The sequence below is a fragment of the Pongo pygmaeus genome, chromosome 1, assembly GCF_028885625.2.
Source record: "Pongo pygmaeus isolate AG05252 chromosome 1, NHGRI_mPonPyg2-v2.0_pri, whole genome shotgun sequence".
NCBI lineage: Eukaryota > Metazoa > Chordata > Mammalia > Primates > Hominidae > Pongo > Pongo pygmaeus.
This window is the reverse complement of record NC_072373.2, coordinates 1251356-1274403: the sequence shown is the minus strand read 5'-3', so window position 1 is coordinate 1274403 and position 23048 is coordinate 1251356. Positions and strand designations below refer to the sequence as shown.

General features: G+C 34.7%; 1 protein-coding gene across 1 annotated transcript; it reads right to left on the bottom strand.

Annotated features, from left to right (window-relative positions):
* Positions 1-280: 280 nt before the first annotated feature.
* On the bottom strand, positions 281-9099 carry LOC129033280 (olfactory receptor 13G1). The gene is made up of 2 exons (XM_054481539.1): positions 9000-9099; positions 281-2716 (listed from the first exon to the last, which is right to left on the bottom strand). The coding sequence occupies exon 2, from the start codon at positions 2485-2487 to the stop codon at positions 1561-1563; it is 927 nt and encodes a 308-aa protein (XP_054337514.1). The 5' UTR covers positions 2488-2716; positions 9000-9099; the 3' UTR covers positions 281-1560.
* Between the last annotated feature and the right edge of the window lie 13949 nt (positions 9100-23048).

The following is a 23048-nucleotide window of genomic DNA, read 5'->3' as shown; positions in this document are numbered from 1 at the left end:
AGTTTATGTTATATATAACATATAATGAAACACTGCATATATACATATATCTAAGGTTATATATATAACAGTTTATGATATATATAACATAACATTACATATACCTATATAGTAAGGTTATATATGTTATATATAACATAAGTGTTATTTCTGCATGTTATATAACATGTTACTAATATATGTAACATATAAAACAAAATGTTATATATATAAAACAAAATGTTATATATGTAAAACATGAAATGTTTTATCATTTTCTTTACCAATTTATCTGATGATGGACACAACTGCTCCAGATGTATTTGTAAGGCAAAATTCCAACATGTTTTCATAATTGTGGAAACATATTGTAAAAATATGCTTTACTAATCACAGCAAATGATATATTTCTTCCAACTTGTTATAAGATGTGTTGTATATTTTTATTGTATAGCCTCAGTTTTGGCATTCTCACTCTCTCAACCTAATTTTATTTCACGATTTAGTTTGTGACTTCAAATCTGCATTTATGATACATTTGCTAGTAGATACTCATAGCAACTGCCATAGTATAGACACCCATTTCTTATCCAATCTATGTTACATCCAAATTTTTTCAGGGGTGCCAAGTGCCTAATTTTAGAATATACTCTTCCAATTGGTGCTTACAACTTGAAATGGTGTAATATAGCTATAGCCAGTGTGATGTAGCTTATATTTACTGGGTTAACCTTATAAAAATAATAGACAATGCTTCATTTGCCCCGTGAAATCTCTGTCTTTAACCTTCATTCTACTTGGGTTATGGATGAGATGCCTAGTAATACAAAAGCCATTCATGATCCTAGGGAAAACAATGTTGAAGGGCAGAACAAGATGACTGAAGGTGCCTACTTCATTGATGGCCCCACTGAACTGCCATACACACTGTTGACTGCCTAATGTCAGACTAATATTGCAGGAGGCATGAGTCTACTCACTGGTTTAAAAGGACTGAAGTAATATTGTGTCACTTTTTCCTGAACACATGGAGACTTTAGAATTTGCCCAATAATTTTATTCAGTAGAGCATGGTTTTTCTCCAATGAAATCTAAATAACGTAATGAGGTTCAACCCCAGATTAGATGCCTGATTATCACAATGTTCTAAGTGAATGAACCCAGCCTATTAAGCAAGGGAAAATTTATCACACACACTCCTCTCCAGCTGACATTCACATACCAACAAATAAATGGCACAAAATACACAAAATGTTTTGTGATATTTGCATGTATGATGTGCACATGCACGTATAGGTAAATATTTGTGTATATGCATATATAAGTATTCGAAGTTATGTACATATTTTTGGACAATGTTGGAATGTATATTATATATATGTGAGGGTATTGTGCATATTGCTTTATGAATATTCTTCACATAAAGAGTACAGAATTTTGGAGACAATGAGACTGCTAGGAAGAAGGCAGGAATAAGAGGGAAGGGAAAATTTGGAATGGAGATAACTATGAAAAATCAGTAAAGTCTGAGATGCTCTAGAAGATGGTTCTAGAGTACAGAGGTGATGTTCCATGTTGAAACTATGAGTGTTTCAGAAATGCAAACACCTTCCTAATTCCTGCCTGCATCTCCCTATTCTGGAAGCTGTACACCATCGGGTTTAATATGGGAGTCACAAGAGTATAGAGTGCAGCTACCACTTTGTCTCTTTCAAATGTATAGCTGGAAGCAGGGCGGATATAGGTGTAGATTACAGGAGAATAGTAAAGGGTCACCACTATGAGATGGGATGAGCATGTTGAGAAGGCCTTCCTCTTGCCTTCTACTGTGCCGATACGGAGAATAGCAGCAATGATAAAACCATAGGAGATGCAGGTAAGAATAAAGTCCCCTATGGCCAGGCTAATATCAGCAACATACACCATCACCTCATTGATTCTTACAGGGCTACAGGACAAAGCCAGCAATGGGAGTATCTCACAGAAGAAGTGGTCAATGGTGTTTGGCCCACAGAAAGTCAACCTCATGATGAGAGCTGTGTGCACCCAGGAATTGGTGACTGCGATAGCCATGACCATGCTGAGCAAGGATGCACACATATGGTGGTTCATAATAGTACTGTAATGAAGAGGGAAACAAATGGCCACATAGCGGTCATAGGCCATGATGGTGAAGAGAACCATCTCAGCTCCCAGAGACCATGTGAAGAAGAAGAGCTGGGACATGCAGCCTGCATATGAAATGGTATTTTCTGATGTTAGCATGGTCCCCAGCATCTTCGGTATGATGCTTGTTGTGCAGATGATGTCCACAACAGCCAGTGTCAGAAGGCAAATATACATGGGAGTATGCAAGGTGTTGTTATAGATTATGGCAATGATGATGAGCATGTTGCCGAGAAAAGCCACAAGATAGATAATGAGAGAAAAGAGGAAGATAATTCCCTGGAGTTCAGGCTTTTTGGTGAGGCCCAGAATAATGAACTCAGTTACAACGCTGTGATTCATCCTGCTTGGGTGATTGAATGGCACAGAATAAACAACTGAAAATTGAAAGAATCTGTGTGTTGTTAGGAGATAACATGAGGAGTGTGCGTACTTAGGGACTTAATTCTTGATTGGACACAACTTTGCTGCAGGAATTCCCATATGATGGAGTTCTGTATTCCAGGCAATATCCTCTGTTTTCCAGACTAATCCCATTCTCTGATGTGTGTTCCTCCATGGATGACTCAAACTGAAGCCAGTGGTTGAGAAGAAAAATATTTTAAAAATGCCTTCAAATATTTTGATATCATTTTCACTTAAAACTTGTCTACACACACATATATATATACACACACATATGTATGTATTCTGGATATACATATATATCCAATGGAGCTATAATACAAATTATTACATACCTCAATAATTCAGTTAATTGCATGGTACATTTAGGTGTCCTTGAGATATGTATGAGTGAAGAGACTTGAAATAATACAAGCTGACAGGGCTAATTATAGTGGGGATATTTCAGATGAAAAATGCCCAGCCTAGTATTTTGAGGCTGTATATTCATGAGAACATTGACTAACGTATCACAGTCCAAATACTAAACAATTTAACCAAATGTCTGTATTAGTAGTTTTTCATCAGTTTGAGAAGCACATTGCCACAATTCACTGGACCAGCTATTTGTTTTGCTGTTATATAATGGCAAGGTAATTGGATTTAAAAATATAAAATGTAGGGTTGTGTCTTCATTTCATTATAGCTATAGATTGGCCATTTAAGCTCCGTAAGATTTGGATTTATTATTTCTAAACATCGAATAAATTGAAATAAATATCAGATGTTAGAGAGACAGAGCCATGATTTCTAAAGGATACCCAAGGATAAGTGGCAACTGGAGTTTTCTGGAAAATAATTTCTAGGACACAAGAAAAATCTGTATCCTATGTTATTTTCCCCCAACACTTCTATAGCATTCTGATTTCTGTTTTCTTTTACTTTCTTTTTTTAAAAAAGATGGAGGTCTCACTCTTACCCAGGCTGGTCTCAAACTCCAGGCCTCAAGAGATCCTCCTGCCTTGGCCTCCCAAACTGCAGGGATTACAGGCATGAGCCACTGCACCTGGTTGCTGTCCATTTTCTTTTATGCTTATTTATTTTGGTACATTTGTATGCACAGACAGTTACACGAATTCATGGCTTTTAGAACTATTATGATTAGATGAATCTAGTGAAAGTATTCAAAGTAGTTGTGAGTTTAGTCATAAATTTATGTTTATCAATGTTCTTTAAGTTTTCAGAGATCATATTGTACCTCTGATGTCTAAACAGAGACAAATAAAAAACATTCTTGAGTGTGGGTCCACAAATCTAGTCTGTTTTGCTCTCTCATGCCTTGTAACCTCAATAAATTGTTAAACAAATTTTAGCTACTGAGAAATTCATCTTTAACTTTTTAAACTGGAAGAAAAAAATAGAGCTTTTGTCTAATCCATAATCCATTTCAGAATCTCTAGCTTTAGTATTAATTTACCCATACTGAAGGAATGTTACAGCCACCATTATTTGGGTCTTTGACATGTGACAGGCTCTATGTTAGGTCCTCTGCAGAGATGATATAATTTTGTCCTCACAAGCACATTGAGTCTTTAATATTTTTATCTTTATATAGTTGATAAGCAAACAATGCATGGGAGTAAAAATAATAGTAGGTAGATTATGTGTCTCATAAGTGCCAGGATTAACACCTAGATCATCTGACTCCGAAAAATTTGCTATTAACCTCTCTGCTATATACATCCAAGCAAAACACAAAATAATATGGCAAATGTACACAAAAACTAAGAAATATAAGAGAGATCTGAAAGAATATGGATTTTTATTTTGAATACAAAATGATTTGGAAGAGGAAAATATAGTTGATTCTTAAAATTTAATTCAAATATTAGAATATTTGAAAGATCTGATACTGAAGTGATATTAACTAATTTAGAAAATACTATGTGTTGAATATGTTTTCAGATAGTAAGAGGTTCTGGTCTGGTCATTTCATCTTAATCATAAATCTGACATCAAAGCTTCTTGAGATAAATTTATAAGATAACAGACCCCTTTCAGCCTTTTGGTGATATTAATCACCAAAAACAGGCACTCAAATATAAACTGAGCTTTCATTGTTGAAGAAAAAAGCTTTTTTTTTTTTTTTCTTGGAGAACTGTTACTTATTAATGTAAGTACTGTTATTTATCAATGTTATTTATCCATGTAACTCTTACTGATCAGTTTTCCTAAAGCAGGGGATGAAGAAGGAGATCCCAGTCCCAAGTACACAAAGGCAAGTTTCACAAAATTCTTAAAGTTCACAGGAGATAGAAAAGTGCACCCCTGTTCCACCATCTCTAAGTTAAGAGCAAAGGCGAGGGAACCTGAGGATTCTGTTTCTCTTTTCTTCTTGTAATGTCCTCACCCCCTTCACTGGAGTTATGACATTGGTTTGCTTGACTTTGTTCTCAGTGCGGGTTCCTTGGTTTGGGTGGTTATTGTGTGTGAAGGAGGCTGAACCTGGAATGACACTATGGCACAGTTCACTGTGAGAGGGTATCTACTGACTATGAAAACCTTGTTCAGGATGTCCACCATTGGCTTAAGGTGGAGGTATGTACTGTTTTCTATCCATTGGTGTCCAAACAGTGGTCAGTAGTTTCTCTTGAAATTCTGCAATTGATGTTAGTCTGACTTGCATGCTACTGTAGGCTCCAAAAAAGCCACAGTTTCCAGAAGAAGAGGGTCTGCCTGCATCAGCAGGAAAGTGTCTTTCTCCAGAAATAGAAAGTCTATTTCTATTTGCTGCAAATCAAAAGCCATTTACTCCTGGCCATGTCCATCCCTGGTCATCTCCTCTGAAATTATCAATTCAGCTTTAGTAATTATGTTTAATCTAGCTTAGATTTTCTATTGATCAAAATCTGGAGGCAAGAAAAATCGGTGAAATTTAGTTTGAATCATTATAATACATATGGCCTAATCTTGACCCTGTCTGTGACCTTCCATTTTTAACAGACATTCTTCAAGCCTCAGTCCATCCCCATTGGTTAAATGGAGATAACAGTAGTAAACTCACCGAGATTCTTTGAGGATTAAATAATGAATATGAATCTTTAGCCCTATTCTGGGGACTTGTTGAGCTACCAAACAAAGGTAGAAATAATTATTATTTAGAGTTCCAAATATATAATTTTGAAAAATCATGTTTTAGTATGTGAGTATTCAGTCATTAATAATGAGGGAGTTTTTTACTATTTAATGGAAGAAATTTCCAGAAATATATTTGAAAAGATTGAATAAATATTATAATAATTTAAGAATAATCAGATTGGGTTAGGGCAATAAAAGATAATTCAATTAATTCTATAATAATTACAATAAAGGTGACTTCATTAAATATTTAAAGGCCACAGTTTATGCGAATCATTATGCTATTAGATTATGACGATGTAGAAAATGTAATATACATTCTCAGTTATTTCAGCATCAGTGATAAAACAATGAACAATAAACATATTCTTTGGGACCATGAGAAAATCGTTAGAGTTATAAAACAATTTTATATAGTAACATAACACACTTAATTTGGTCTTGGATAAAGTAATGAAAAGACTAGCCAAAAACATGAGTGTGGTATCTGAAACCCTAGCACCCGTGATTTTTATTGCTTAGTCAATATTCCTTTATATTTACCATTTATACTATTCTTCTTTCTCCTGCATATCTTCCCTTATATGGGACCATTTTTATTCTCATGAATAACTCTGCTTTTAGTCCACATGAATGTGGTATTGTCTCCAAAAGTAAGCAGGTTTTGAGGAGTGTGAGTGGAAAGGGAAGAGGAAAGAGAAGATAAATTCCAATAAAACTGGCCTGGTGTGTGGTTCACACCTGTAGTCCCAGCACTTTGGCAGGCTGTGGTGGGCAGATGGCTTGAGCCCAGGAGTTTGAAACCAGCCGGGGTAACATAGTGAGACCTCGTTTCTACAAAAAATACAAAAATTAGCCAGCCTGTAATCCCAGCTACTCGGGATGCTGAGGCAGGAGAATCGCTGGAGCCTGGGAGGCAGAGGTTGCAGTGAGCTGAGATTGTGCCACTGCACTGCGGCCTGGGTGACAGAGCCAGACCCTGTCTTAATGAAATAAAAATAAAAATAAGAAAAGATAGGACTACTTGAGATTATTATATTCAAGTGTAAGGAATTATTTTGTTGTTAAGTAGTCGATAGGGAGAAATTTTAGATTTCTGAGAGAGGAAGTAGTATGTGACATACCCCAGTTTTAGAAAGCCAGCCCTGAAGGCATCATAGAGGATGAATTCAGAGGGAGACAGTATTTGTCCATCTTAAACGGAGACTCTGTTTACAGGCACCAACTAGTTTGTAGAACATTATCAATTTAAGTTTAACAATAGGATTTATTTATAATAATTAATTGCCAGAATAAAATGAAAGTGATATAAAATATAAAACTACATACAGAAAAAACTTAGACCATTTTGTTTGGCAGGATGCAGTGCACTGCCAAATAAACACTGGCAACGTTTTCCTGGAAGGAGTGAATTGAGGTCACATTCTGTTTACTTTAGAACACCAAACATTTACTAATAATTCACAGTGATGCTTGATTTATGTGCCATTCACCATGCTATTTTGCTGAATCATGAGAATAAGTTTAAGAATTAATAGGGCCGGGCGTGGTGGCTCACGCCTGTAATCCCAGCACTTTGGGAGGCCAAGATGGGCAGATCACCTGAGGTTGGGAGTTCGAGACCAGCCTGACTAACATGGAGAAACCCTGTCTCTAATAAAAATACAAAATTAGCCGGGCATGGTGGCACATGCCTGTAATCCCAGCTACTCAAGAGGCTGAGGCAGGAGAATTGCTTGAACCTGGGAGGCGGAGGTTTCAGTGAGCCGAGATCGCACCATTGCACTCCAACCTGGGCAACAAGAGCGAAACTCTGTCTCAAAAAAAAAAAATTAATAATATTTATGTCACTATTTTACATACGAAGTAGTTGGTGAAATTTGGTAGTTATCAAATATGCTCGTTGTCACACAGTCAGACACTGGCAACATGGAAATCTGAATCCAGGGAGTCTAATGACAAAATTCACTCATGTTGCGTTTTATAAGCCAATGTTATACCTATGTCAACTCCAAGAGCACAGTTTATTCTTATGTATCCATTACATCATTATCATCATCTCCGTTTTCAAGTATTTTCATCTTCATTGTCATAATAAACAATATCGGCATACATTTAAAGGGCCTATGTTGTCTAAGGCAAGGTGCTAAGAACTCACCACAGCAGCCACTGTGTTCTATGGGGACAGAGTGATACAAATTTCCTTATACTCTCATATTCCTGAATGATTTCTGTTAGACAGTTTCATTCTAGGCAACTTTCTATTAGGTAGGGCTAAGTCAGAGGTGATTCTAGTTCAGGCATCCTTTAAGGAGAATATTACATTCTCTTCAGCTTAGCTTCACTGTTGAAGTACGAGAAAAGAAGTGAAAGTAGCTACTTCTTAATTTTCTAGGTTTCGAAGTGATCGAGAGGTAGAAAGGAAGATCAGTGTGAAAGCAGTATAATAAATGGTAAAAAGAGAAAACGTGGTGGAGATTAAGGAGAGTCAATACCTGCATACAAATCATGGCCCTACCCTACAAAGGATAATCAACCACTTGCTTAGCCAGGGATTGTCCAAGTTTTGTCACTGAAAGACCCACGTCCTAGGAGACCTGTCCGTCTCAGGCAACCTGGGAAAGTTGGTCACCCTAGGACATCTGAAGCCAATGCAATTCCTGTTTGAAAGCATTGTATTCTCTACGTTTGGGAAGACATTATTTTTCACATTTACATTGTTTTCTAAGTTTTGGAAGAAATCTTCTTTTTTAAAACTCAACTCTGAATGTGCCACTCAGCATTTCACAGAGTCTGTCACGGATTCTTATATATGGTAGGTAGAACATGAACACTAAATGAGTAAATGAAACCCTTGTAAGGCTCTATTTTTGAGAGGCGTTTTAAGCAGCTTAGAGCATCCTGATACAATGAGATGTTTTGCAAGCTAATTCTTAAACCATTTAGCTAAGTCTTTATGATAATTAAAGAATGGACATATTCTAAAACAATTTCTCACACATGTTAAGCATTCCCATAACTTGGTAAAGTATATTAACCTAAATTTAGTTGACTTTCTTTTAAACTCCAACTTTTGCATATTTGATATGAAAGGAAAAATTTTGAAAGGCTGGCAGGCAATATAAATGCTTGCATCATCAGTATTTTGATACATTGATAGCATAAAATCCCCTGTTTTGAATGAAAGTACAATCCATGGATGGATTTTGTGTGTGTGTGTGTGCTATGGCTAAAAAGGAACTAAATATGCTACCTGGCTCAAACAGATCCCTACTCAGGCCATGATTTTATGGTAAACTTAAGAATTAGACAGTCTGCCCACAAATACTCACTGTAGTTTTTTGCAGAGTATTGTCATGTTCAAATGGTGACCTGTATGAAATCACTGTAAAAAACTAAAAGTACAGTAGCTCTTGCCAGTTTGCTATCAAAGGAGCTCTTTCATGCTTGCTTTAGTATTGGTTTATTTATACGTAAGATCAATGAAAAGCATGGTTCCTGACTCAAGGACAAGGGACCCCAGGGAAGAGCATCTTGAAGTGATTTGCTATTAGTTACATTAAAATGTATCCCGGAGGAACAGTTTTTAAAACCCTGAACTAATTACCAATTATGATGTTCAATCACTTGGTCTTTGTGTGTCAGCCTTTTTCTATGAAGACCAAAAGGTATCCTGAGATAATGTCTTCATGGAGTAGGAAACCTGAGTAATGAGACACAGTGGAAATGCTGGTGGGAGATTTAAAGAATAAATGGATGGACATTGTTATAAAAGCAATTATATCTGCTTGGGAGATCTTCTCCCAATATAAACTTAGACAGTGTTAAAAGAAAAACCTTAGACAAGTTAAATTTAACAGAGTCCATTTGAGCAGAGAAAATAAAAAATATTCATGAACCAGATAACATTCAGGACCAAAAGCTGTGCAGAGAGCTTCATCCCACAGGGTGTGCAGGCAATATTTATAGCTGGAGAAATGGAAATGACATGCGGAAATAACCTGATTGACTAGAGTTCTGTGTTTGCCTTATTTGGATGTTTTGGCAGGTTTCGGCCTACAGTTGGCTGAAGGTTAGTTAGGCTGCTGTGATTCGCTGAGAATTTGCTACTTGTTATAATATATGCTCTGAAGTTAGGTTGCAGGTTGTTTATACATTAAGTTAGGTTACAGTTTACCATGTACACAGGCAGATTTAGGACAAACAGTTCAATTTAATAAGAGGAAGAGTGGTAGGAAATGAATTCCAAGATGAAGGTTAAAGCAAAGTTTGTAGTTCATTTAGTCCTCTACTCTGTGCAGGACTGGAGGATCTTACAAATAAACTATGAAATGCAATTTGGTTTTCATTTGTTTAATGTAACACACAAACCCTTCAGCTAAATTTCTTTCTGAATTGTTTGAAAAACTGTTCCGTACATCCTTTTGGTGTTTATGCATACCCAAACACAAATGCAACTCATCGTGTGATGTACTCATAATGAAATAACATTGTCTCTATCCCTCTTGCTGAATAGCCTCATAGTTTGAAACGTTCATTAGAATTCAAACACACATTTACATGTTTACCATATATTTCTTTCTCCTGTTTGTTTATCTTAAAGAAAAGTGACATGGGTAAATATCAGATCACTTCAACAGCTTTTTAAAGCTTCCAGACAGTGATCTAAATGCTTATTTCACATTTATTATAAGCATAGTATTACTAAATATTAGTTAAGTATATCAAACTATCAATATGAGAGCAAGTAAGGGGCAGAAATTATATGTAGTTGTCATCACACGGCCAAATAGAAATTAAATCATTTGCCTTTAAAGAGTGTTTGCTGTTGAGCCAGTTGACATAATTTATCTTGCTTTAGTAATATTCTTTACAGGTAAAATAACCTACTCATTTCCGCAATGATAAAACATTGTCGTTTTATCACTTTGAACAAGTACATTAAAATAATACAGAACAGTTCAAGATGTGATGACTGGACAATGAACCAGAATAACATTGAATTAAATGTATTTGTAAATGGGTGGAGAGGAGGTATTTGGTGGAAAAAAAAAAAAGCTAAAATACTTGAGCCAATTAAGTCCCTTGGCTCCAAACCCATCCCTATGCCCTCAGATCTTGGATGCTGGATTGGGTGAACCCTGCAACCACATCGCTGTTAGCGTGTTGGCACCACATGAACTCTGCCAGTAGGGGGCAATAGAAGTCAACTGTAAGACTAGAGGAGAAAAAAACAGGTCCCTTCCCTGTTTGCTTCTCCTGGTCTTTTTGGTGAAGTTCTAGAACTTCTAGTATTTTGACTTTTGATTTCAAATACCCCAGGATGATTGGAATTTGCCTTATTCTTATTTTCAGTCTGTCAAATTAAGTCATGTATCATTAGAAGCAATACTGTTGTATGCGCCAGAGAACTGGTTTTATGATCTATTTGTAGTGGAAGGGCTGCCTTGTCATTATCAAAGGTTACTCTTCAGAAAAGTTGCTTGCCTTATTAGCTATGTATTCTAATAGCATAACGACTATACCAACTTTGTTTTGTTTAATTTTTTATGGTATATATTTTTCCATCTTCATTTTGGGTCTCCGTGTTCATTTGAAAATATGTTAAGTGTAATACAGTTTTGTTTTTTAACAAAATCAGTCAGTCTTAGTGCTTTAATTTCAGCAGTTTAGTTGCCTTTAATTTAATTTTGGACACATTCGTGTTTGCTTTATGAATATATTATTGTTATTTGGCTCATCTATGTTCTTTCTCCCTGTTTTGTCTTACTTTATTTTATTTTATTCCACATTTCCATCTATGAGGTGAGTAGTCATGCATTTCTACACCGATTTGAGAGTTTATGCATTTTTGACTTATTACAGTCAAGTAGAAATTACTTATTTTACCACTTTCTAGAGACACTGTGCTTTTAGAACACTAACTACTTTAGTCCCTTCTTTGTATTGTTTTTATAATGGATTATAATTAAACGCATATCTCAAACCCCACCACCCATAACTTTTATTGTTTAATCAGTCCGTATTCCTTTGCATGTGCTCTTATATTGCTTTTTTCATTGTTCTTCCACTCTCCTGCCCATTTTTCCCATTTGGGCCGTTTTCTTCTGCCTGCATAACTCTTCTTTTAATGCAAACCTACAGGTTTGCTGACAAGAAATTCTCTCATTCTTTTATGTATTAAAATTTTTGGTTGGTATTAGTTTTGGAAATTATGTTTTCTGGGTATATGATTTTATGTTGACTATTATTTTATTTAGCACATTAAAGATATATCTAAATTGTCTTATAGCGTTCACAGTTTATGTTGAAAAGTCAACTGTCAATAGTATTGTTGCTTATTTGAACGAAATGTCTTTTTTTCCTCTTATTGCGGCATTTAAGCTTATCTTTAGTTTTTGGCAATTTTAGTGTGATGTCTCTAGGATATGATTTAACTTTTCTTTATCTTGCTTGAAGCTTGCCAATAGTATTTATCTGTGGGTATCATTATTTATGCTGCTTCTGCCCCCCTTTTTTAATCTGTGTTCCTCCCAGGATGAAAATAACATGCAAGCTAGAACTTTTCACTATGGTTTTTATCTTATGTGTTGTACCTTCCAATTATGTTTCTTCTCTTTGCTTTAAATATTTTTTGTTAACTCATATTCAAGCAAGTAATCAGATCTTGCTGGATCTAACATGCCGTCAATCCCAAACTATTAGCTGTTAACTTCAGGTAGAGTATTTCATGCTTTTATAATTCCATTCTATATTAATTTTAGACATATATATTTACTTCTAACATTTCTAGTTTTTTCTATCTGCATCTTTTCATCTGTCATCTCCATTTTCATCTTATATTGTCTTCAACATATTAATAATAGCCATATTATTTTGTTTATTGTTGATTCATCAAACTTTTATTAAATAAAATTTACTGTATTGTAAAAAAGGGAATTTGGGGTAGTTTCTTCAATGGCACAGTTATACAAGGTAGCTGCGGCCTGATCTCTAGATCTTCTTTATTTTCCATTTTTCAAATTTTCTTTGCCTATTTCCCAATCTCTTATCCCCTGAACACACACAGACACACACACGCACACACACACACACACACCCCTACACACTTTGTGTCCCTTTATAGGGACACATTTACAATAGTCACTTACTATGCAAGTTTACAAGTTTATGGCTGGGGAGGGCACTGAAGAACAAATGCTTTTATATACCTTCAGTGGGCTTTCTTCCACTTTTTCAAGAACACGAGACATTGCTATTAACTATGGTCACCATGTTCTACAATATATTTCTTTAATTCATTCCTTCTATTCAACTGGAATTTTTCATCCTTTGACAAGTGTCTCCCCAACTGCCTCCCCACCACACCACCACTACTATCCTAGCCTCTAGTAATCAACATGTTACTCTCTTTTTCTATGAATTTGACTTTTTATGCTCCACATGTAAGTGAAGTCATGAGCTATTTGTCTTTATGTGCTTGGCTTTTCACACCTAACGTAATGCTCTCCAGGTTTATCCATTCTCTTGCAAATGACAGGATCCTTTAATGGCTGAATGGTATTCTCTTGTGTACGTAATACCATATTTTCTTATCCATTCATCTACGATGGACACTTAGGTTGACTCTGTATCTTGACTATTCTGAATAATACTACAGTGAATACAGAAGTGCAGATATGTTTTTGACTTAGTGATTCAATTTCTTTTATGCACACTTAGTAGTGTGATAGCAAAATCATATAGCAGTTTTATTTTTAACTTTTCGAGGAACCTCCATAATGGCTGTACTAATTTTGTATTTCTAAAAATAGTGTGCAAGAGATCCCTTTTTACCATATCTTCACTTTATCTTTTGTACTCTTGGTAATAGCCATTCTAACAGATGTGTAGGTGATATCACTGTGGTTTCAATCTCCATTCCCCTTGATGGCTAATAATGTTGAACAGTTTTTCACGTATCAGTTGGCTATATGCATGACTCCTTTTGAGTGATATCTATTCAGATCCTTGGACCATTTTTTAACTGAGTTATTTGTTTTTTTCTTTTTCGCTATTGAATTATTTGAGTTTCTTAGATATTTTTGGCTTTAACCTCTTATCAGAAGTATGATTTTCAAATAGTTTTTTCCATTTCATAGGTTGTCTCTTCACTGCTGATTGTTTCCTCTGCTGTTTACAAGCTTTGTAGCTTGATGTAATCACATTTATTTTTGTTTTTGTTGTTTGCAATTTTAGGATCAAATCCAAGAAAGTCATTGCCAAGACCAATTTCATGGAGCTTTTCTCTTATGTTTTCTTTTTGTACTTTTACAGTTTTAACTTTTACCTTTGTGAGTATAATCTATTTTGAATTAATTTTTTCTTACAGTGTAAGATAAGGCTCTAACTTGATTCTTTTGCATATGGATACCTAGTTTTCTCAGCAACATTTATTGAAGAGACTGCCCTTTCCCCATTGTGTGTTATTGACATATTTGTCAAAAATCAATTGGCCATAAATAACATGTATTTATTGCTGGGCTCTCTATTCTGCCCCATTGGTCTGTTTGTTTTTATGTTAGTGAGTTGTTGTTTGGATGACTATAGCTTTGTAGGAGATATCAGAGTAATACTGACCTTGCAAAATAAGTTTAAAGTAATTTCTTTCTATTCCAATTTTGTAATTGTTTGAGAATAATTGTTACTAATTTTTTCCTTAAATGTTTGATAGAATTCAGCACTGAAGCCATTTGATCTTGACATTCTTTTTTTGATGGGAGATTTTTACTACTGATTCAATGTCCTTATTCACTATTGGTGTGTTCAGATTTTTAAAAAAATAATACAGTTATGGTAGGTTTTATGTGTTTAATAATTTATTCATTTCCTCTAGGTTTTCCAATTAGTTGACTTATAATAGTTAATAACAGTATTTTATAATGCTTCATATTTATGTGGCATCAGTTGTGTAAGGTCTTTTTTAATCTTTTATTTTATTTATTTGAGTCTTGTCTTTTGTTTCTAAGTTATTTTGTCTATTTTTAAAAAAAAATTATTTGTTTCATTGCTCTTTTGTAACTTTTTGTCTCTATTTTGCTTATTTCTACCCTAACCTTTATTATTTCTTTTCTTTTAATAATTTTCAATTAAGTTTTTTCTTATTTTTCTGTTTACTTGTGGTGCAATGTTAGGTTGTTTACTTGAGATCTTACTTTTTTGATGTAGGTGTTTATTGGCATAAATTGAATTTTTAGAACTGCTTTTCCTATATCCCAAATATTTTGATATGTTATTTTTTTATTTGTCTCAAAATTTTTTTAATTTGCTTTTTAATTTCGTCATTTACCAATTGGTTGTTCAGAAGCATTTTGTTCAGTTTCCATGTATTAGTAAACTTTCCAAAGTTCCTCCTCTTGTTGATTCATAGTTTTATATAATAAAAGACACTATAAATTTTAATCATGTTAAATCTGTTAAGACTTGTTATGTGGCTTGATGTGTGATCTATTCTAGGGAATGTTCCATGTGCAATTGAGAAGCATGTGTATTCTGCAGCTGTTGGATGGAATGTTCTGTAAATGTCTGCTAGGTCCATTTGGCCTAGAGTGCAGTTTGGTTCTGGTGGGTTGTACATATCTAGGAATTTCTTCATTTCTCCTAGCTTATCCAATTTGTTGGTGTTTTCTTGTTCGTAAGTGTCTCTCATGTCCTCTGTATTTCTGTGGTATCAGTAGTAATGTCTCATTTCTGTTTCTATGTCTCATTTTTATTTCTATTTTATTTGAGTCTTCTCTTTTATGAGGCTAAGTTTGTCAATTTGTTTATCTTTTAAAAACAATAACTCTTAATTTTGTTGCTCTTTTCCATTTTTTGTCTCTTTTATTTAAATCTGCTCTGAATCTTATTTTTTTCTCTCTCTTTTTTCTTTCTAACTCTAGGCCTAATATGTTATTTTTTCCAGTGCTTTGAAGTGTAATTTTATGTCTTTTTTTATTTGGGAGTCTCTTTCTTTTTAGATGTAGGCTTTTTTATTATGCTATAAACGTTTGTCTTATTACTACATTTTTTAATCCCATACATTTTGGTATCTTGTATATTCATTTTGTTTGTCTCAAGATATTTTTAATATCCCTTTTATTTTCTATTTGAACCACTGGTTGTTTCAAAACATGTTGTTGAATTTCCATATATTTGTGAATTTTCTGATATTTATTCTCTTCCTGATTTCTAGTTTTATATTATGTACTCATGAAAAATACTTGATATTATTTCAGTCTTTTAAAATGCTAAGGCTTGTGTTGTGGCTAAACATATGATATGTCCTGTAAAGGGTTTCATGTGTGCTTGAGAAGAATGTGTATTCTGCTGCTATTGAATACATAATATACATTCTGTATAAGTGTGTTATGGCCATTTAATCTAAATTGTAGTTCATGTCCAATGTTTTCTTATTGATTTTCTTGGTGGATAATGTACTGATTGTTGAAAGGGAATAGAGAAGTCCCCTGCTCTTATTATATGGCAGTTTATCTATTTCTTTATATGTACCAATATTTGCAGATCTGATAATATTAATATTTTACCAGAAGGTGGGAAGGGAGGGGAAGTGAAGAGAAGTTGCTTACTTGGTACAAAAATACAGTTAGATAGAATACCTTCTATGGTTTGTAGCACAGTATGGTGACTATAGTTAGCAAAAATTAATTGTATATTTCAAAATAGCTAGAAGTGACGATTTAAATATTTCCAACAAGGGAAATGATCAATATTTGAGGTGATGGATATTCTAATTACCCTGATTTGATAATCGCACATTGTATGCATGTACCAAATGCCATATGAACCCTATAAATATGTACAGTTACAGTTATTATACTTTGATAAAAATACTGCAAAACTTAAAAAATGAAAAGAAAGATCATATTAAAACAATGAGGAAAAATCTTGATGATATTCATTTATAAAGAACAGATGTGTTGCACTGTGTGACAGTATTAAAATACGGTTTAAATGTGCAGTTACAGTGAGGGAAAAAAATAAAATGAAATAAAACAAAAACTTAAGCTTGGAAATAGACTCTAGCATACATAATGTTTTGGTATTTAATAATTTTTGCATTTAAAATCAGTAAAGAAGTAAATTATCTAGAAAGAAATTGTGGAGTAACTAATTAGTCCTTTGGGACACAATAACTGTAGCTCAAAACCACATTCTCTAAACCAAAATTAATTGCAAAACAAATATGATTTCAAATAGTAAAATAAATAAAACCACAGAAGCTATCAGAATTTTTAAGAATTATTTATCACTTTAATCTAAGGATTTACATTCTTGTCTGAACACAAAAACAAATATAATAAAACATGACTAACAAAAAATTCAAATTTATTATTGAAATTATTGTAAATAAATACAATATAAAAATATAAAAATATTGGAAAAGAATATTTGGGATATATATGATAAACTAAATTCAATATTATGTTAAGATTACAATTAATTTAGTGGCTTAAAATAACAATGAAACACATTTATTAACATACATTTATATAGTTTAGAAGTCCAAGATTGGTTTCACTGGGTTAAATTTAAGCCATCAGCAGAATTATATTTCCTTCTGGAGGCTGTAGTGTAGAATTGATTTTCTTGCCTTTTTTTGTTTCTGGAGGCCATTCATTTTCCTTGGTTATTATCAGCTCCCTTCATGTGAGAGCTAGGATCGTTGTACCCCTCCTTCCTGACCTGCCATCTTTCTCGTTCTTACATGTGCCTCCCTCTTCTACTTTTAAGGAATGTTGTGATTACATCAAGCCCACCTGAATCATCCAGAATAATCTCCCTATTTTTAGATCAGCTGATAAGCAAAGTTAATTCCATCTGAAACCTTAATTATTTCCCCATGTAACCTCACGTATTTACATGTTCTAGGGATTAGAACTTGGACATCTTTGAGAGCTCATTATTCTGCTTATTATAATTGCATGTCTCAAACATCATTGATGAGGCAAGTTTTCATTTTAAAACAAAACTTCAAAAAGTCCATTGCTTTCGTTATCACAAAAAAAAATTGTTAACTGACTCAACTGAACATCTTTACATGAAAATATTTATTTTTGAAAAGACTTTAGTGTCTGAAGTCTGGACCAAGTACAAACTTCACACTCAACTCACATGCCCATGTCTGGGCAAGTACAAAACTCACATTCAACTCACATGCCAATGTCTAGGCAAAATTGCTACAGTGAAACTAAAACATACAAAATAGCAGAATAAACTAAAACCAAAAATAACATGAGCCCTAAAACTGAAGTAGCATATTTCAATAAACCATCAAAAAGTGTTAAACCAATCTCATGCAGTATAATTTTCTATAAACCTTAAGGATATTTGATGACGATACAATTTTTTTAAGTTGAAATGTTGGCCGACTTGTCATTTGGCAAATTAGCTTTTTTTCACTTGACCTCATGAAGTTGATTTTCAGTTAACTGTTTCTGTAAGTGAAGCTTATAAAATAAATAAATGAATTAGTAAATTCACCTTTTGAGCAATTAGTTTGCTGTGAATTTGTTCATTCAGTAAATTAGTCATGAACAGATTTTGATGAATTGATTTAAATCGAATTGGCCCAATTTGTAGTAATAACTCCTAAGGTTCTGGGCAAGATTAATTAAGGCTGAATAACTCTGGGCTAGCTGAATGGTGAGTATTTTTATTTGCCAAGTGGTATCCTCCATCCAATGAGACTCAATCTCAGAGCAGTTTGCTATTATACTGAACTGCATAGACATGGTATGTTTTTGATCCTCAATCAAGGATCCTGGATTCAGTACAAGGCAGATGAGTTAGAAAGGAGATTTGAGAATGTAGAAATCCCACAATGCCAGGATTTGCTGTTTGAGGGCTGCTGAAAAGGGAGATCAATGAGAATGTCTTGGTTACAAGAAGGAGGTACCTCAGAAGGCTCAAGAGGGAAAGTTGGTAACAAGGGCCCCATGTATGTCGGGGAACCAGATGTATTCTTTCTTCTGATAGGGAAAGACCACCCATCATGAGCCTAAAAGGAATCTGTAGACCGCAGCACAGCACCAAATGCAAGGGCTCCTTTTGGCAGTCTGACTTTACCCATCCTTAGAGCTTCTCTGGAAAACCAAAGATCTCCTAATTTTTAGTGGAAGATGGGTGTGGAGAGAGGAAACAAGCCTGTCATAGAAGCCTGTATCTCATAATTAACCTAAAATCAGTCTCAGAAGAAAGGACTTCAAAAGAGAGGTTAAGGATAAATGAACTTAGACACCCCAACAGTGACAGCAGGGCAGGCAGAACGTAGGCCATACCTAGGCTGTCTGACCTCCAGAGTTGCTTAACACCTGGTCTTTGTGGTTTCTTTCATACTCTGAGAGAAATGGTGTGCTACCAAGCAGGAGACATTGATTCACAGTACATTCTGCAGGCTGCAACTCTATCTCCCTTATAACCTGACTATCAAATCAACCAAGGTGTGAGGGAAGGTGGAGGACAAGGGAGATGTGTGGGAGCAGGCCTTGCCTGTTCTTGGATCCTTGACAGACAGCTCTTCTAGCCTTTGTTCAAGATTCCTATGAAGAGTCTTCATTCTGTAATTGGGTTTACCTGTGTAGTCAATCAGCGGGGTCACTTCTTGTCAGCCCCCTTCCACCCAGTCCCCAAGCGTCCTGCTAGGGCACCTCCTCTTTCCATACAAATGTGGCCTCCAGATCAAGAATTCATTGACTATGGTCCTCTCCCACGGGAGGATGTACACATAGGAATTGTTCACTCTCTATTTGAGGGCTGTGAAGATGCTGCAAATGACAACTAGAATAAATACAGAGCACAGGAACCGTGAAAAGCCCATGACTTCTTATAACAGGAATTATTCCTGTTAGGTGGCAGGCTTCCCTGTGTGTACCCTTTTAGAAAAATACATGATATTATACATGAAAAACCATAATCGATGATAAAATGAATATCAACAATAAAAGAATTCAACATGGTAGAAGGATATAAAGTTAAGATGCAAAAGTCAGTAGCATTCATATAACAAATAGTAGCCATAAAATATAATGAATAGTTAAAACCCAACTTACCAAAAATTGATCTGAATCCATGTGAAGAAAACCATAAAACATCCTGAAAGATACCAAATAGACAAGGCAAGGAATAGAACAGTATAGACCATTTCTTCTCACTCCACTCTACTAAGCACAACTATAAAAGTGAAACCACAGAGGAACGTTTAAATGTGGTAGGAAGAATGCAACCTAGTTTGGGAACCCAAAACTGGATGAACAACACAGTGATGGGGTATCCTAGTCCCCCACTCGACTCAAGAAGGAGAAACAGACCCAATCTTTTTTAATTCCCAACATACCAACAAACACAGACCAGCTAGGCTTACCCTCCCACGGTCAAACCATACTGCATTACTATAAGAGCAAGAGCAAAATGATCTCACTGACAACTAGAAGGCAAGGGAAGCACTCTACACTCTTGTCAGGCCTGAGACTCTCCACTCCATCTAAACCTGCTAACCCCACTGCTGAGCAGAGCCAGCAAGAGGGACTCTACCAAAAGGAGTAATAATTCTGGAAAGTCTCTATCCCCCAGCCCCTAGAACAGCAGTCCTTAACCTTTTTGGCACCAGGGACCAGTTTTGGGGAAGACAGTTTTTCCATAGATGGAGGAGGTTAAGGGATGATTTGGGGATGATTCAAGTGCATTACATTTATTGTGCACTTTATTTCTGTTATTATTATATTGTAATATATATATTTTTATAACTCACCATGATGTAGAATCAGTGGGAGCCCTAAGCTTGTTTTCCTGCAACCAGACAGTCCCATCTGGGCATGATGGGAGACAGTGACAGATTATCAGGCATTAGATTCTCACTGGAGTGCACAATCTAGATCCCTCATATGCACAGTTCACAGTAGGGCTCACACTCCTATGAGAATCTCATGCCATCGCTGATCTGACAGGAGGCGAGATCAGGAACCGTAATCGTCTGTGGCCAGGGGATTGGGGATCTCTGCCATAGGAGACCCCAAAGTAGCCAAAGACCACCAGCAAATATGATTATCCCAAAATAGGCACAGTGAGAGGTCAAGGAAACCTCTTTTCTCCAGAAACCTGATACTCCCCTCCCATGCCAATTGGGCCTATCACTACTGATCCTTCAGCTATTGAAAAGATAATACAACCAACTTTATGCTCATAAATTCAACAACTTAGAAAAAAGAATAGATACAAATTTCTTTTGTAAGGAAAATTTCTCAAAAATTGTAAACTACTCAAACTCAATGAAGATGAAAGGTAATATGAGTATTCCCATAACCACTAAGGAAATTTAATTTATAAATTAAAGCCTCTGACAGAGACATTTTCAGTCCAAAATGGTTCACTAAAGAATTGACCAAACTTTTAAAGAAAATATTAATGTGGATTTTATACAATATCTTATGAGGTTAATTTTTGTTTTGTTTTGTTGTTTTTTGAGACAGACTTTCGCTCAGTCGCCCAGGCTGGAGGGCAGTCGTGCTATCTCGGCTCACTGCAACCTCCACCTCCCGGGTTCAAGCGATTCTCCCATCTCAGCCTCCTAAATAGCTGGAATTACAGGAACCTGCAATCCTGCCTGGCTAATTTTTGTATTTTTAATAGATACGGGGTTTCACCATATTGGCCAGGCTAGTGTTGAACCCCTGAGCTCAATTAATACAACAAAAAAAATATAAAAACAGTACACACACAAAAAACTACACTATTTCTTATGACCAGTGACTCTTATGAGCCTAGATATAAAATATTTAACGAAATATGCAAACAAATCTAACAATGTATAAAAAGTATGGTATAACACAAGAAAGGACATTTACTCCAGGTACGCAAGCTTAGTTCAATATATGAAAATTAATAGAATCAACTATGTTAACAGGGAAAAGATGCAGCAAAAGCATTTGTCAAAATTCAGCTCTTATTTATAATCATTTTATTTTAAATTTTCAGCAAGTCAAAAATAGACAGAAATTATCTCAACCTGCTGAAGACCATCTACAAAAAAATCTACAGGTAACATGAGACTTAATAAAGACTAAATGCTCTTCCAAATAATAGGGAACAAGGTAAGAATGTCCATTTTCATCTTTCTTAATAAAAAGGTACTGGAAGTTCTAGCTTCTATAATAAGAGAACGAAAAATAATAAAAGGTATAGAGATTGGAAAAGAAGAAAGAAGAAAATCTCTAGTTGCAGATGACATTTTGTCTATGTAGAAATTCCCAAAGAATCTACAAAAAAAAAAAAAAGATAAACATCCAATTATAAAAGGAACATAAGACATGGATAGATATTTCACTAGGGAGGATATACACATGGCAAATAAACACATGAAAATATGTTCAAAATGACTAGCCATTAAATAAATGTAAATTTAAACTGTCATGGGCTATCAGAATGACTATTTTTAAAAAAAATCAGGATAAAGAAAAACTGGATTGCTTATGCATTGCTAGTGGGAATGTAAAATGGTATGGGGCCTCTGGAAAACAGGTTCATCAGGTTCTTATAAAACTCAACATGCAATTATTATACAATCCAACGATTCTACTTTTGGGTGTTAATCCCACAGGAATGAAGATACATATATATGTGTGTGTATATATACATATATGCAATATATATGCATATATATACATATTGCGTGTATATATATGTATATACATATATATGCAATATGTCCTATATATCTATATATACATATATGTCCCATATATCTATATATATCTATATATATCTATATATATCTATATATACACATATGTCCCATATATCTGTATATACATATATGCCATATATGTGCACACATACGTGTATGCACGTGTATACATATACATACATGTCCCATATATATATACACGTGCATACATACAGGTCCCATATATGGATACACGTGTATACATACAGGTCCCATATATGTATACACGTGTATACATACAGGTCCCATATAGTATATGTACATATATGCATGTGCATATGTGGCATGTATGCATGCACATATGTGGCATGTATGTATATATAGATATATGTATATACATATATGGCATATATGTATATATAGATATATACATATATGCCATATATGTACATATACACATATATATTACAAACTTCTACATGAAAGCTCATAGATAGAAGCTTTCTTCATAATTTTCAAAAAGTGAAAGCATCCCAGAAGTCCTTCAATAGGTGAATGGTTAAATGAACTGTGAAACATACATAGCATCATATGCTACTTGAAATAAAAAGAAGTAAACTGTTGATATACATAACAATTTCGATAATCTCAAAGGAACTATGCTGAGTAATAAAAGGTAATA